General features: G+C 45.1%; 2 protein-coding genes across 2 annotated transcripts in view; one reads left to right on the forward strand and one right to left on the reverse strand.

The window, feature by feature from the left end:
* cdk17 (cyclin dependent kinase 17) overlaps positions 1 to 10,943 on the reverse strand; it is a 35,723-nt gene extending 24,780 nt beyond the window's left edge. Inside the window, exon 1 of the mRNA XM_079755301.1 lies at positions 10,644 to 10,943. The gene's annotated coding sequence lies outside the window, so the exon portion shown is untranslated. The remainder of the gene's footprint in view (positions 1 to 10,643) is intronic.
* Positions 10,944 to 11,647: 704 nt separating this feature from the next.
* Positions 11,648 to 16,448, forward strand: phyh (phytanoyl-CoA 2-hydroxylase). The gene is made up of 9 exons (XM_079756190.1): positions 11,648 to 11,756; positions 12,056 to 12,114; positions 12,313 to 12,423; positions 12,649 to 12,817; positions 13,106 to 13,187; positions 13,575 to 13,756; positions 14,152 to 14,301; positions 14,628 to 14,762; positions 15,363 to 16,448. Exons 1-9 carry the CDS (start codon positions 11,691 to 11,693, stop codon positions 15,414 to 15,416), a joined length of 1,008 nt encoding a protein of 335 aa, XP_079612316.1. The 5' UTR covers positions 11,648 to 11,690; the 3' UTR covers positions 15,417 to 16,448.
* Positions 16,449 to 17,905: the final 1,457 nt, after the last annotated feature.

Consider the following 17,905-nt stretch of genomic DNA (forward strand, 5'->3'; position numbering starts at 1 on the left):
AAGACACTCTGTTCATCTATAATTGAATTGAGTAAGCATTGAATGGCACTTACGCCGTTCATATTCCTCTAGATCCCACTTATAGTTGGCTTGGGTAAAATAACTGAAAGTTCTGCTCAAAGCTAAACACTATATTTGTTTATAGCTCATTTGAAGGGCTGACAGAACTAATGTTAATATTTAGCTTTTATAACTTTATTTACAAGGCACATATATACAGCATACCGAACAGATAATAGCAATACACAGTCAATGTTGATAAAAATGTGACTAAAAATAGAGACAAAAAACAGTAATTGCTTGTGTCTAATTCAGGAGATGGGGCGCCGAGAGCACACAGACTGTAAATGGCTCCTGAAACTCGACGTTTATATAGGCTGACACGCCGTTCCGGGTCACACGTGACAGAGTTGTGCCTACCAGGCATGTTAACATTCCCCAAAACCCTCTCCCAGTGCATTTACAGAAAGACGCTGAGGCGCTTGTCTGCAGAAGCCCCATTCAGCCCTGAGTGGAAGAAGAGTTATTTTAAGGTCTTCTGCAGAACCTCAGCTGGATGCACACGGAGCGCTCTTCCAAGCGCGTGTGCACGTTCACATACACACACACACACACACACACCCACCACACACACACACACACACACACACACACACAAATGCGAGGTTACTAACAAGGGCAGACAGGCGGCGTGCACACCCATTCACAACGATAGAGAGACACACACATCGACAGACGCGCACACACACAGACACACTCGCACACATAGATACATACCCAGAGAATTATTTTCATGTGTACACACATATGCATACACACATATTATGCACACACACACAAAATTCACAATGATAGACAGACACACACATCGACAGATGCGCACACACACAGACACACTCGCACACATAGATAAATACACAGAGAATCACTCGAAGATGTACACACATATGCATACACACATGCAAACACACACAGACAAACAAAATAACACACACACAAACAAACGCAAAGTGATGCAGTCATACAAACACAAACTCACAAGAGACAGAGAGACACACACAATACAAATGATGAGCCTACAGTCGACAAGGAGACAGCGTGTGACCTGGCAACAAACACACTGCAGCCATCTGTTGTCAACTATAGGTGTGTGTGTGTGTGTGTGTGTGTGTGTGTGTGTGTGTGTGTGTGTGTGTGTGTGTGTGTGTGTGTGTGTGTGTGTGTGTGTGTGTGTACTCCACATATGTACTCCACACTCAAACACACACATATGTGCGTGCCCCAAAGCTACAATATACAAATGAACACAATCTTCTGCATACACACACACCCTCAAACAAGAACAAGTATATTTGAATATTATGTGCAGGTTCTTTTATTTGGCTCTACTACCAAAGCTGTTGACATTTATGGGAAAATCTTTGTTTCTTTTTTATAAACTTCCATCAACGTGTTTATTAGTCCTGCAGGGAAATCTATTATATTCTGAGCTTAGTCTCCTCCTATCCCGCAAGCTTTATATACCACCTCCTCCTCCTCCTCCTCCTCCTATTCTCCTCTCTTATATAATTCGTCCATTTCCAAGTCAGCCGGTTTCCCTCACACTGAGATCTTGGGCTGCCGGGGGCCAGTGTTCACCTTCCTGGTTCATTGTTGGGATTATTGAAACCTCTTTTGTATTGTTTTGTATTTCACCGTTCTACTCTCTCCCTCCCGGAGTTTATTTGCCATTGACAAAGGGTTGCTTGGAAGCACTGATATGTCAGAAGATGGTCAGGAGCAATCTAAAATCTAAATTGTCTCAAACAGAGTAATTCCCGGGCTAATAACTAAAGGATGGCTAACAAATTCAATTACGGAGCATCTCTGAGTTAGTAGTATCAGGTTCAGCCATAGAGGCAATAAATGTTGCCCTTGATGACCCAGCAGTCCTCTTGGTTGTACTTGCTGGTTAGGGGGAAATGAATGCAGAATTCCGCATTCAGTTCTCGCACCTAGCTAGCATTTAGAACCAAGATGGCAACTAGGTGAATAAGGCGGCCCAGTGACTCTGTCCTGTGTCTCTTCCCGCTTTCCATTGGATCCTGCTCTACCCGGCCATCAATATTCGATCCCGACATTGTGTTTGAAGTGTGAAAAGGTCAGTGAAACAATAGACCCATGACATAAAACTGGGGACATCCAAACCCTTCCCCGTTTTCTGCCCCAAGCTTGGGTGCAAACACACAAGCATGCCACTGACCCGCACACACACACACACACACACACACACACACACACAGACAGACAGGGTCCTGTACAGGATTGAACAATAGGATTTCAGCCTTTCATTTCCTGTCACTGCCCTCTTCGTCTGTTTGCTTTCATCTCCTTCCCCCTTCTTCTCCACCTCTTCTCCTCTCCTCTTTATGGCTCTCCATTCTCACAGCCTACCCCTCCCATTAAAACTGGCCTTTAAAAACCAGGTGTGTGTGTCAAGTTCCTGAGGACAAAAAGAAGGAGGCACCTAGGTCATGGCAAGAGAGAGAGAGAGAGAGAGAGAGAGAGAGAGAGAGAGAGAGAGAGAGACACACACACACACACACACACACACACATACATACAAAGAGGATAAGTATTACTAGCAAAAGGAGGGAGAGGGAAGTAGTAAGACTGGGAAGGAAGAGATTCCTAGAATGAAACACAAACTCCAAAAAACAAAATCAATGAATATAATAAATAATACAAGAAGAATATATGGATAATAAATGACTGCAAATAATTTAATCAGAAATCAAGCAAATATCTCAACAGATAGAGAGCGAGAGCGAGAGCACGCGCGAGAGAGAGAGAGAGAGTCATTTCAGGTGACACCTGGAAAACGGCGCCAACAGCCAACGCGGCTCCTCCTTCCCTCACACGTTGATTCCCTGTCCCCCGTATCTCTGGCCAGAGGCTCCTGGGTCTTTGTTTAACGACAGCCACACGGAAGAGACAATGCGCTTTATGGGCGCGTGAAGCCAGTGACCTTTGACCCCGGTAAAAGGGTTGCACGTTTGAGTGGCGGTTCGCTAGCGCCGTTAACATGGCATACCCTCGAGCAGCAGCACACGCCTTCCCCCCTGTCTCCCACCAGCCTTAGATGAAGACGAGGAGGAGGATGCGAAAGGGCAAACCCGAGAAGGAGGTTGACCCAAGAAGGGAGTTGACCTCGCCAGAAGGAGTTTGGTTCAACGCCACTGACCTTTCAAAAACATTAAGTCCTCCGCACAGCAAAGCTCAAACGTGGCGCTCCAACAGAGGCTGAACTTTCTCGCATCCTTGTCTTCACACCGGAGGGATGTTAGAATCCCACACGGACCCATTCATCTAGTGCATTTCAACTGTTCAGGGGAACCAAAAAAAAAGCATCAAAAACACCAGCCAGAGGTGAAACACATGGACCCGACGTCGAAAACAACAACACGCTGCGCCTCGCAATGGGCCTCGGCTCTGCCTGCGGCGTGAAAGAGCACATTGATCAGCATGGGAGCAGCAGAGTGTGAGCGGATGCGGGCTGTGTGTCTGCTCTACGCTTCTGCTTTGGTGTGTGGAGGCCTTAGAGCTCCTTCACGGCCTCCAGTGTAGACATGCCCTCCACTGGCCTCGTGAGGCCCTCCTGATCTCCAGAGTTCACGTTCTTTCCACAGATCAGTGCGGCCTCTGTCCCGTTGAATAATAGTCCCCGTTGTTGAACCCTGTTCAATGTATTCATGTTAAAATAGAAACAGAAATGGAAATGTGCAAGGTAGGCTTTTATTTGTTGTTGCTCATTTGCAACCGGATTAAGCAAGAGTGAAGACAGCAAGAAAGTCACTCAGTTATTGAACCTGATTGGCCGGGAGCCTTGAGCAATGTGAAGCTTCCCCGATATGTGGAAATAAATTGCTGCACAGCCAAGTCCAGTCTGAAATGAATTGCAGAAACGCAAATGTGAACATGTGGATGGTCTAACCATGCATCCACTCCACCCTTCCTGGTTCAGTACAACCCTGGGAATTGAATTTTTTTTCCAACATGTCGCTCTGCCCATGGCTGCCCGGACTTCCCCAGGTTCCTGTCACAGTGACCCCCTGCAACAAGTACCAAAGCGCCTGTACGGCTCCCACACTTCGGGCAGGGACTGAACCCTGCAGGACTACAGCCACTTTGGTCATGCCGTTTGGCTTGTTGAATTAAATACCTATTTATTGAGTGAATTCGTGACCATTCACGTTACACTCTACCAGGTATGCCGGCTTGAGCTAAAAAATAATAGTATTGCTATTATGATTGTGTGGATATCATTTTTTTGTTATGCTTTATTACAGATTGAGATGGACAGGAAGGTATGGGGGAGAGAGGGGAGGACATTCAGCGAAGGACCACGAGCAGGAATGGAACTTGGGTCGCTGCGATTAGGACTGTGCCTTAATGGCAGCCGTTCTACCCGATAAGCCACCGGGGCGCACTTCTCTTTAAAGTTTTTATTAAGCTATTTGTTTGTTATTTTGCATCCGAATGAAACAACTTTCACGACTTTCACAAGTGCGATTAAGCTCACTTTGTCCCTGCTTGTATTTCAACATCTGAGCCAAAGATATCACTTTTCACTTCCTTCTGCATTTAAACACAATTTGCCCTGATCAAATCAAATCCTTCATACCGTTTGTCTGGCGCTGAAGACCTGTTTCCCTTGGAAACATGCCACATTATGAAAAGGTCAAATATGCTCTGGATTTTACATCGCCTCCAGGAACTCTTTAGAGTCTGCATCAGCATTAGCAAACAAAACTTCAAAAAGTGCTCCATGCCGCATGTGCCACATTGCGAAAAACACACTCACACAGAACAGTGTTGTCCAGTGTGAACCAGTGTGAACCGGTGCCCATCTGCTGAAGTGCTCATAAGCCATGAACGCAGTGATTCCGTGCCGGCTGGTTCCAGGAGTGCTACTGATGGCCTGACCCATTAACCCTGACCTTTTAACCCCTGCGTATGGAGGGTAGACCAATCAATCAGATCCACCATTAGCTACAAGGGATCAATAACAGTATTGCGTGATCGCTCAGGGACCTGCAGTGTCGTGTGCATATGAGCAAGGGTAATGGGTTGTGTTTCATGCTTGTAACGTATGTTTACGGTGTTTTGTGTGTATCTATGTTTTATTGTGTGAGCATTTGTGTGTGTGGATGTGTAATAATGTGTGTGTGTGTGTGTGTGTGTGTGTGTGTGTGTGTGTGTGTCTGTCTGGGTCTGTGTGGTGAATATTTCAGCAGCTCTTGGAGGTAACAACGTAAGGCGATCCATCCTGTTGTGATGATATCACTCTGCACCTCAAAGGGTCTGTGAATGTGTGTGGTGTGAGTCTATGTGTGTGCGTGTGTGTATGTGTGTGTGTTTGTGTACGCACGTGTGTGTGTGTGTGTGTGAGCATTAACGCATGTGTGTGTGTGTGAGAGGGTCATTAATCCTTGTCTACCACCATCGTTGTGATAATGTCACCAGTTAATCAGCAGGTTAAGAGCCAATCAGAACGATCAGGCAGAGCATTACCAGGACAGTTTACTCAGAGGTCGCAAGAAGGGTGAGAGACACTGATATACATAGAGAGAGAGAGAGAGAGAGAGAGAGAGAGAGAGAGAGAGAGAGAGAGAGAGAGAGAGAGATTTAACAAAGATGAGACTAATACGCCTGCCCGCCCACTCCCTACACACACACACACACACACACACACACACACACACACACACACACACACACACACACACACACACACACACACACACACACACACACACACACACACACACACACACACACACAGGGCAGCTCTGTGCATGGTACCCGGGCGCTGATGGTGTGACTCAGAGGACTGGGTCCAGCAGCCCGCCAGTTTCCCACAATGCCCCTCTTCACCTCCCTCAAGGAGGCGGCGCTCTGTCCTCAAGGGCCTCCGACCGGCCCAGAGAACTGGCACACACACACACCCACACACACCCACACACCCACACACACACACACACACACACACACACACACACACACACACACACACAAACACATGTATGGACATACACTTACATATACGCACATGCATGAACGAACAGACACACGCACACACGGCTAGCACTATTACACACACACACACACACATTTTCACATATATATATATATATATATATATATATATATTGGGAGATGGCATTCCACACCATGTTATTTAGATTCAAACTTCAGTCCATAAAGCTTTGTGGGGTGTATGTGTGTTCATTTTTTGATAGACGGATACTCTAACAGCATATCTGCTTATTCAACTGATTTCCAGCGTAGCCATCACACACTTTCATCAGGGACAGCGGAGAGAGAGAGAGAGAGATATATACATAAACCCCTCGCCCCTCTTTCACATTCCATGCATGGTTGACATAGTTTCGGCATCAGTAGGCTGTGTGTTTGTGTGTTGGTGTGTGTCTGTGTCTGTGTGTGTGTGTGTGTGTGTGTGTGGAGAGGGGAACCATCAACAAATGACTTACTCAGAGATAACAAAAAGACACACAGGATGTACAGGATGTCTGCTTGTAATGTGTACGTGTGTGTGTGTGTGTGTGTGTGCGTGCGTGCGTGCGTGCGTGTGTGTCAAACACACACACACACAAACACAAACACTGTGTATGTGTAATAAGTGGGACACCTCACAAGTTATGATGATGCCCTGTGTATGCCTGTGTGATTGTGTGTGTGTGTGTGTGCTTGCGTGCGTGCCTGCGTGTGTGTCTGTGTGTGTGCGGGGGTACTTGCTACACCCAGGCTACACTAATTACACTCATTATGAAGCCCTAGAATTATCGGGGCCCTCAAAAAGAGACATAATTACTGCTTCACCTAAAAATGTAGCTCACATGAACTAGCACATGAAATACTTCCACAGTACCAGTCTCTCTTTCTAGGACCCGGTCTCCTCTTGACGTACAACAATGTTTAAACTGCGCTTGTGTTCATTTGCGCATCCAAATAAATAAAAAGGAAGAATTCATTTCCGTCCACGGGACTCAAATTGTCCACAAACACACTGTAGCCACCCCCACTGTCACTGAAACTCAAGAGGCCGGCAGGGATCTGACCCGTCGCACCCGTCCACATTAAAATGCCTTCAGCCGAAGACTGGTGTGTCGCATTGGCACGTAATCAGCCGGTGAGCGGGGTTACCCTGTCGGCCAATGGGAAGTTCAAATGCATGTGATTGAATGTTTTTACCTGAGTGAGGAAGTCATCTGAGGCAAAACAATGCACGAGTGGTGTTTGGTTCTCCTTTGGCCTCGAGAGGGAGTCCGCCAAAGCAGTCCCATCTATCTGAAACCCTCACACACATGTGGACAGGTGCATGTTTTTATGCATGACGGAGTGCATTTGCATATTAGAGACCAGCCAGCCCCTGAGGTTTTTCCTGTACCGGGTGAGATTTCGACACCTCCCAGTGAATGCCACATCCTGTCCATCGATGACAGTTAAACACTACGTTCCATAATATTCTTAACAGAAGTAAGATCCTGGTGTGTAATTGGTTCATATTGTATATGCAGGCATGCATTTCTATTTTTCTATACTCTGCTTTTATCTATACTGATAATTTCCGAACTGTGGTATGATAAAATACATTTCTGGGGTCAAATCATGTACAGTAACATATACTTAATTAATATAACAATAATCCTGCTGCATCACTGTTTTATCCTACAACTGTAGGATAAAACAGTATTGTAAAATGTATTATATAACAATAGCGCTTAATGGATGGTAGATGAGACAAGGGGATGGTCAACTATATTTAGCTGTACCAACTAAAGATAGACACGTCAATGAAATATTGATGTTGTTCTGGTACGACAAAATGAGAATCCCACTCAAATATTCATACTTTCATGTCAATGTTATTCCTAAACGCATGTGCACATAGAAGCACACAGCATACAGGCACTCCAACATAACGAGCTACCAAAATGGCTGGTTGTTAGACATCATAATAACAACCTACAGTGTTGTACAAGTTTTACACAACAACCAACCGAAACACATTCATAACAACCAAGAGAAAATTACCTGTATCTCTCTATATTCCTCCCTATTTATCTCTATCTGTGTGTGTGTGTCTCTCTCCATCCATTGGGTGTTTTTATTTTAAGCAGTGGCTGTACAATGACCCCCCATTCTTAAATCTTTTAACAAGTTCTAATCACACAAAGCATAGCCTGCAGAAGACTGTGGGATGGTGGTGAGGATGGAGATCATGAAGACGGCCTTTGAGCGAGAGAGAGAGAGCAATAGAGAGATAGAACGAAGGGAGAGAGAGCTTCTCGCCTGGTTGTCTATGGCAACAGTGTTTTGGAGTTGGATTGTTACCAAGAGTTGCCCGATCTAGTGCAAAGGATCCTGGGAGAATCGTTCTGTGATGCACACCAAATTCCAACACTGTCTGTGTTCGTTCAGAGGAGGGCACAGACTACCCCTCTGGTCTGGCTGTGTTCGTACTCCGCACCTCATCTGCCTTGTTGATCACGATGTAACCTATTACAGTAGGTGGGTTCTTCAAGCAAGGGAAACATGTACAAAATATATTCCGACCCATCTCCGCCCAGCTTCACATGTACACACGGCAACAGTCCTGCAAAGGCCCAGCTCACACTGAAAAGACAACACACACAAAACATACACCGTACCACAAGACACAGAAAATCACACACATACACACACACACACACACACACACACACACACAAGCACAGCTGGGAGATGCCAGGTGCAGCCCCATATCAGGGATTTTAACAGCATTGCTCAAGGACACAATAACAGAAACCATTGAAAGAGGAAAGGCCAGAATATTAAAAAGTAATCCTACATGTTTTACAGTAACACTAAACAAAATGTATCACTGCTAAGGGCTAACTATCTTTTTATTTTAGCATCAGCAGTAATAGTTTGGTAAAATAACTATTAGTTATCCAGCTGTCCGGACCAATTCTAAAACCTTGTGCCCTGATGCAATTTGACGCAATTGTATTTTATGGGGGCTATGTTTGTTTACCACTGGTCGTAAGAGCTGGTTAGCTACTGAGCTGTCTAGCTGGTTAGCTACTGAGCTGTCCAGCTGGTTAGCTACTGAGCTGTCCAGCTGGTTAGCTACTGAGATGTCCAGCTGGTTAGCTATTGAGCTGTCCAGCTGGTTAGCTACTGAGCTGTCCAGCTGGTTAGCTACTTTGCTATACAGGTGATGCTAGACAGCAAGGCACACAGACGCGATATGATTTATTGGCTCCCACCCAGATACACACAGAAAGTGAGAGTTCAGAACTATCTGACAGGGGAGGTGTCATTAAAACACAGCACTCTCGGGTTCTTGACCCACCGATTCTATTGCAGGATATGGCTGAAGGAGACTGAGAGAAGAATAGAGAGAGAGAGAGAGAGAGAGAGAGAGAGAGAGAGAGAGAGAGAGAGAGAGAGAGAGAGAGAGAGAGAAATAGGGCTTGGGTCAGTATAATTACTTGGTTCTGAGGCTTGTTGGGGGGGGGGGGGGGGGGGAGAGGGAGAGGGAGAGAGAGAGAGAGAGAGAGAGAGAGAGAGAGAGAGAGAGAGAGAGAGAGAAAATAGGGCTTGGGTCAGTATAATTACTTGGTTCTGAGGCTTGTTGGGGGGGATCATTTCACAGCCAACAGCCTAGATCATAATGTGGGTCAATAAATGGAACTGCAAGCTACTGGGACACACACACACACACACACACACACACACACACACACACACACACACACACACACACACACACACACACACACACACACACAGGTTACCAAAAGGACAAGTGCAATTTGTCTCATTTACAGGTCAGGTAGTGTCATGTTATCTCTCTCGTTAGAACCAGATTTGCAGAAATAAGTAGCCCATATTTTCCACAATAAACCACGGAGATTATATGGTTTTTTTTTGGTTAATTGTTCATGTTATACGCAAAAATGACACCGCTGTATTCTATAAGACGGTCGTCCATTTGATAAAACCCAAGAAAGATAAGAACAAGCAAAGCAACACATCAAATTACATAATGTCTAGGTCGTTATGAACCTAACACCCGATATGGCGTCCTCAAATAAAAACCCTAAAAGCCCTGAAATAGATGTGCTGTTTTTGTGAATCAACATCCACCACCTGTATGATAATCATTCAGATTGCTAGGTTGTGAGTATGTTGGCTAAATACATTTCAACTTCATTAACTGGGGTCGCAAAACAATCCTCACGCATTCCTTTGATTGTGTGAGCGGTGATGGGGGGGGGGGGGGTGCTCCTGCATTTGCCTGCGCAGGTAAATGAACACGTTCATTTTTAACAGTATACACATTAGGAACGGGGTATACTGTACACGACTTGTTATTTCAACCAAAACAACCTTTAGAATAGCACAAGGCAATGCAATGAAGACGTATCCAGCACATCAGAGCGTTATACTGTAAAACAATGCGTCTTGGTGACAACATTTCTAGTCTTGTTTCCGTGTGTGGACCTTCATACGGTGTGTGATCGGGTGTGTGTTGACCCCCTGTGAAACGACACGGCGATTAACGCCACAACACATTCCGTTATTTCACCTACCAGAGATGATGAACGACGTTTGGTGCCGACCTCCAGAACTCGCTTCCTCGGGAGGCCGGATGCTGATCTGGTTGGAACAGGACGGCTTGTTGATTTCTAAAAACGTCCTCTTTTGGTTTCTGTTATACGGCTCGGTCAGTCCTCGAAATGAAACGTTTACATCCGCCGCAATAAAGGTGCGTACATTGCATATTACCGCAAAGCTCGGCTCCTTGGTCCTTGTAACTTACGCTCCGTGCCCTGAGCAGGAGAAGGAGTTGATACGGTACAGTAGGCTACAGATGAGTCGGGAGGGGTGCGAGCTGTGGTGCCCGCATTCTGACGCCTCCGCCTGGGTAGTGACATTCAGGGGAGGGGGGGTCTGCCGGAGCCTCGGCCCGCCTTCCCTCGCCAGAGGAGTTGGGCTGTGGTGGAGCGCCCTCTGTCGGCTCGAGCCCGCATAGCGCAGACTCGAGTCCTGAATTCCTGAAGCCCTGAGTCCTGATAGGATTCAATATGGTGATGAAGCCGATCAGGAATTAGTAAGTACATCTAACGCACTTTCAAAAAGTACATATGAGACATAAAACCGATTTCATTTTTTTTATATGGGAAAAAAACTATTAACGCATTTATATTCATGTCTTGCCCGTACATCATTTCAAGTTCAACTTCCTTTATTAGTCAAATGCACAAAATAACAGGCAAAGCAGTCATAGCTGGCAATGACATTTTTGTATCCCAAGCTCTTCTTAACAATGCAAAAAAATAAAAGGATATTAGGGTTAAGAGTTCAAGAGCCTTGTGGTGCGTGGAAAGAAGCTGCTCTTGAGCCTGGTGGTTCGTGTGCTGATTTCGCCAATATCGCCAATAAACGAATGAACTCATTATAAACGTAAGCTGTTATTGGCTGATACTGGTCATTGCTGATACACACCTGTTATGTGACCCGTTGTCCTCCGCTTATCGCAACTGAAGTGAATGAGGCGGGGCCTACGCTGCTGTCACTCACAGTCTGAGAGAAACAGCGGTCTACACTACATCACAGGCTTCGGATGATCTGGAGAAATGTCGCGGGCAGCGGACCGACTCAAAGCCGTCCTGAATCATCTCGATCCATCCTTGGCTTGCGTCGTATCCTTTAATAGTGACTCGCAGAAGTACATGTGCTGGTCCCGGGTTGTGCGTGCCCTGTCTGTGCTACTCACAGCCCGGTACAGGGGCTTGTGTGCAGCGGCACCCCAAGGCAAGGAAATGCGCGGCCTTAAAACATAGAACAGGCCCTTTTGGGACTCGATTATAAGCACTTAAATGTACTGGTTATTGCGCTTGCATACCTTCGCCGATGCTTTTATTGTATTTTGTAAACGTGTGTTTCGGTGTTGATCAACGTTATGATGGCGTGTTGCTGTACTTTGACCTGTATTGCACAGCGAGCTTCAAATACTTCTGGACTAACCGTCACTCCCACCTACCAACCCCACAATTTGAGGTAAGCATTTGCGTTATATTGTGTTATTGGTGCACAGTGCACTCTTGCGCCCTGGCTTCGCAGTGTCGCTGAAGTCCTCCCGACCTTTGGCACATATTCCTCCCTGCTCCCTGCTGCAGTCACACAGAAGACGAATTTCTCAATGTATTGATTGGGGATCGAAGTACAACATCGTTTTCTGTTATTTGTATTTTGAAGGTACACAAATGACAACGACTTGCTGTCCCTGGATCAGCGTCTCTTCTACGAAAAAAATGGTTTCGTGGTGATTAAGAATTTGGTGTCCAAGGAGGACATCGACAGGTTCAGGTGATTGAGATATAAGAAACATTAAAAAAAACAATAAAAAATACATTTAAAAACACAAATAAAAATGTCTTTGATTAGCATTGTTTATAAGGGATCATACGTGAAGGTGTTTATGTATATAAGGTGTATATAAGTAGGCTTGTAAGCCTATGTATGTGTGTGTATACAAAATCCTATAGCAGCCTATTGGCCTACCACTAGACCCCGTTTTTCCATCTCCTCCAGGGGGGCATTTGAGCGTATCTGCCGTCGAGAGGCGAGTCCGCCTGGGCTGATGGTAATGAGGGACGTAGCGATCGCCAACTCAGAGTTCGTCCCGGATCAGAAGGCTGTGACCAAGATCCAGGACTTCCAGGAAGACCCTGAGCTGTTCCGCTACTGCACCTTACCAGGGGTACGAACACACACGCACACACCCAAACATACAAATACGCAAGCGCACACACTTGAGTCGCCTGACTCAAACACACACAGGCACAGAAGTATTAACGTAGTATGAATATATAAATTGTACAATAATATATATAATACATACAATACATGACGTGCCAGGAGTCCATTTGAATTTTCTTTATTATATAATAATAATCATATAATTCTTTTGGTATTGGATTGCCTGCCTTTTCTGTTTGTCAAGTTTGAGCGATGGTGTTGTGACCAAAACCACCTTTGTCTCCGTTAGGTCCTCCAATATGTTGAGTGCTTCGTGGGCGAGGACATCATGGCCATGCACACCATGCTGATCAACAAGCCCCCAGACGCTGGTAGGGCCTTATCATACACCTTCCTACCGGTCACATACCCATAGGAAACCTTTTGGTCCAACAGTTTGTTGGACCAAACAAACTGTTGGACCAAATTAATTGTTTGTTTTAACAAACAAACAATTAATAGCATATTAACATTATGTTTGGCATAAACAGTTGCATGTTTGGCATTTTCTGAATCTAAAAGAATAAACAACCTCCAAGGGGAATCGTGGCTGTTGTAATTGGTACGGGTACTCCAGGCATTGATCCCACAATCCAGTTGTAACAGCTGCCACGGCGTCGCAGAGGCCAGCCAGCCACGGTTGAGGTTGAGTGTTAACAAAACAACGACAGATGTGCACTAACGATGGACGGTCGGGTGGTGGTGTTGTTATAACCCAGGGAAGAAGACGTCCCGCCACCCGCTGCACCAGGACCTGCACTACTTCCCCTTCCGCCCCGTGGATAAGATCGTGTGCGCCTGGACAGCCATGGAGCGCATCACCCGGCAGAACGGCTGTCTGGTGGTCCTGCCCGGGACCCACACCGGAACCCTGAAGGAGCACGACTACCCGGAGTGGGAGGTGGGGGGGCACACACACACACACGCACTCAGGCACGTGCACTCACACACACACTCACACACTCATGTGCACGCATGCACATGCGCACACACGCAAGCACGCACACACGCACACTCTCTCATTGCTCGTTGACTCATACACTCACACACATGCACTCACACACATACACAGGCAAACATCCGCGTGCATATGCAGGCAAACATACACACCTAGGCACACGCACGCATATCCATACAAACTCTTTTGAGACTTGTCATTAAGCAGGGGGTAGGTAGAGGGGGGTAGGCGTCTTGTTAGGGTGGGAGTCACCTGACCACCATACCCACCAGCACCAGACTAGACTGTCCTGTTGCATACCTAAGTAACCCCCCTCCCCCCTCTCTCTCTGTGCTCAGGGTGGGGTGAACAAGATGTACCACGGCGTGCGGGACTTTGACCCCGAGCTCCCCAGGGCCCACCTGGAGATGGAGAAGGGGGACACTGTGTTCTTCCACCCGCTGCTGATCCACGGCTCCGGGATGAACCAGACCAGCGGCTTCCGCAAGGTGAGCAAACATGTGGAGCTTCTTAAAGCTTCTCCGTTTTAAAGGTGTCTATGGTAACTTGAAAAATGAGCATTGTGCCGGTCGCTTTTATTGCATTCTCTCAAGTGCTGTAGGTCAGATTTAAGAGCTATTATTTTTGTGTCATTCTTTTGAACTAGCATCCTTCAGCTTTTAGTGAGTATACAACAGAATATATCTTTCGAGTTGGGAGGGGGTCTCTCTCTCTCTCTTGTTCTTGCTTGCTCTCTCCCTACAACAGGTTGAAATGTAAAATGATTTTAAGCTTAAAAGTACGAAATGTTCTTTTTCAATGTGTGTGTCCACAGGCCATCTCCTGCCACTACGCTAGCGCTCATTGTTTCTACATAGACGTGAAGGACACCACCCAGGAGAACATCGAGGAGGAGGTTAGGCAGATCGCAGAAAGGAAGTATGGAGTGACCGACGCCATCCAATTCCAGGTAGGGCTTTGACGGCAAATTGCCGCAATTGTAAATAAGAATTGGTTCTTTGAGACTTTCCTAGTTACATAAAGGTTAAATAAGAAAAATCACTTCCACAATCCACATCCATCGACCTCCCTGCCCATTCTCAGTGTCGCCCAGCATTAGGCCGGGCGCTAGCTGAATTGCAGCCCTCACACTACCTACCTATAGGGCTGTGCAATTAATTGAATTTTGACCGCAATTTCAATTTTTGGATCAAACCATCTCCAAACTAATATAATCGAGTTTAAACTTATATACTTCTTTTTTTTAAGTATATATTTTTTATTCATTTGTTTTTTTATAGAAATTGCAAAAATGAACAGCTGGATACATTTTTGTACTTTTAAATATTTTAAATTGAACATTTTGTGTATTATTTTAAGGGGAAATTTCAAAGTGTTTGTTTGGAGAGTGCTGAAGAAATCCATCATGTTTTCAAACTCAAGAATAATCGTTTTAAGGATCATGATTTCAACATTGATAAAATAATTGTGATTATGATGTTTTCCATAAGCGAGCAGCCCTACCTTACCCAGTGAGTCTCATGACGGGCCCCTTGTCATCCCGCTGTAGGACACGTGGGCCATACGAGGCCGCTTGGTGAAGGGAGAACGGGTTTCCCTCTAAACCCCCGGCAGCGCCCTGGCCGCTCTGGGGATGACGACTTCTCCTCATTAGATGTTAACAAGATGATGTGAAGTCCGCTCACACACACACACGCCACTCGTGCGTCAGCAGGGATTAAGAATTGTAAATCCTTCCTTTCGTTTAAATCGAAAGGGACAGGGTTTAATAATGATGATGATGATGATGATGATGATGATGGTGATGATGATGATAAAGGCACTTTAATATATCTTCGATTATGTTCTGTTCACAATGCCGAAAAAGAATGACTTTGAATTGAAAATGGCAGTATAGTTTTCTAAAGCGTAACCACTTAATTGGTGTGTTGAATGTTTATAAGATTGGTTGGGGTGTTTCCCAAGGGATGGTTTTCTTATTATTTTCCATTACATTAAAGCTATTTGATTTTATTTCTCTAAGATGACAGCTCAACAAAAGAGTTTGTATGTGTACGAGAAAAACATTCAGGTGAATGAGTGGCTGCTAAATGCTATTAATCTACTCTGAAACGGTACTCAAACTTTAACAATTAGGCTACATTAATTAACCATTAATTACTTTAGTCAATTAAGTAATACGTATATATTATATTAAGTATGTATTAACTGTTGGTTAATGCTTATTACCACATTAAAACATTTTCATTATGGTTAATTATTGTACCCTTATTGTCAGGTGTTACCAAGGCAACTAAAATGACAACAATTTAGCCCAACTTTGTAAAAGGTTCCCCTTATTTTGACATAACACAGACTTGGGGCCAGCACCACATCTACACCACCCTCTTGTGGTTGCAGGCGAACACAATTGTCCATGTTATTCCTTAAATTTACTCTTTATTTTGTATCTGCATTGTTCATTTCAACCTCAATATCGGTGGTATTCACTTCCGGTACTAGTTTTAACAACTGACAAAGTGGGATTTTGAACTTCTTAGTGAATATTTTGAATTGATTGTATCTTTTGCTAAACACTAAACGTAGCTCTTGTACATAACAAATGCCTTATGCACCTCAATGCCTTATTGTAATACTACCTGTGAACAAGGAAATAAAATAAGAATAAAGTCCTTATATCTTGTTAATTAATTTTTTATGGTTCAAAGAAGCATAATGAATTAATACTTTTGTATGTTATGTAAGGTGTGTTTGTCTGTGAGGATGTTTTTGATAGTGTGTTTGTGTGTGTCTGAATATTAATATGTGTGTAGGTGTGGGTTAGACTTCTGGGAGTGCAGGGCATTGAAGGATTGAACAGCCTCAGTCTTTGTTCCTCATGGAGAAACTACTCAGCTGGAGAAGCAGGAAATCCACAAACACACTCTGGTATTCCTGGGGCTGCTCCAGTCCCAATCGATCATCCAGGTTAGGAGGCGCACCCACACACACACACACACACACACACACACACACACACACACACACAAACATCATTATATAATTATCAAAATTGAAATATAGCACTACACTTACACTACAGGTACACATGTAATACACACACACGCACAAACATAAACCAGGTTGCCATTGTGCACACACATTCACACACACGTAGGTTCATAAACATATGTTAACACTTACGCCACGAACTCGGTCACACATCAACACAACATGAATACCACTCTGAATCTATCACTATATCCGTCACCGCAGAGACACACAGAGTGCCATTGTGAGGTGAAATCTGTCCCCAATCTGGAGCCCCTTTAAAGTGGCTGGCGGGCCAAGTCGTCCTCAGCTGCCCGTTTTCCCTCCAAGGACAAACCTCATCTCTCAGAACCCTGAGCCACGGCAGCACAGCCGGGGGAGAGCAAGCCCACGTCTGGCCCACGTCTGCTCTGCTCCGATGACGTTTGGCCCCGCTCCAAAACCGTATGGAAAAGAAAAGCCAAGACATTAGTATAGAGAATACTGAAATCTGAAAGTCATGAGGCAGGGAAGACAAAGCATGGCTGTCCCGACGTTCATGTGCCTCGTCAAACTGTTAAAACCTAAGGATGAAGTAATTGCAGCTCACAGCGTGAGCGTCAATTAACTCTTGTGTTAACCTGTTTTTACACAAACACATTATGCTGATCTGGCAAACGGACCCACAAGCTAATTTTGAATTGTTTTATAAACCATTTAAACCCCCAGCATGTGATATCGTCAACTCTGGTGTTGCAGGCACTGATCAGCAACACCTTTCCAATCTCCTTACCACATTTGGCCAGTGTTCAAGAGTGTGTGTGTGTGTGTGTGTGTGTGTGTGTGTGTGTGTGTGTGTGTGTGTGTGTGTGTGTGTGTGTGTGTGTGTGTGTGTGTGTGTGTGTGTGTGTGTGTGTGCGTGCGTGTGTGTGATGGAGTGTGCATTGAAGTTTGAATTATCTGTGGGTCAAGTCACGATATGGATACAAAACACAGGTGTTCGTGTGTGTGCGCGCGTATGTGTGTGTTTGTGTCTAGGAGAAAGACAGACAGCCATAGCGAGGGCAAGATTGCGAGGCAGAT

The sequence above is a fragment of the Pollachius pollachius genome, assembly GCF_949987615.1.
Source record: "Pollachius pollachius genome assembly, chromosome: 18".
NCBI classification, from domain to species: Eukaryota; Metazoa; Chordata; class Actinopteri; order Gadiformes; family Gadidae; genus Pollachius; species Pollachius pollachius.

Bases quoted from the DNA above. Each gene is read 5' to 3' on its own strand.
- phyh (XM_079756190.1), top strand. From the start codon at position 11,691: ATGTCGCGGGCAGCGGACCGACTCAAAGCCGTCCTGAATCATCTCGAT. The intron at 12,424-12,648 runs GTGATTGAGATA...CATCTCCTCCAG, and splicing joins GAGGACATCGACAGGTTCAG to GGGGGCATTTGAGCGTATCT. The intron at 12,818-13,105 runs GTACGAACACAC...TGTCTCCGTTAG, and splicing joins GCTACTGCACCTTACCAGGG to GTCCTCCAATATGTTGAGTG.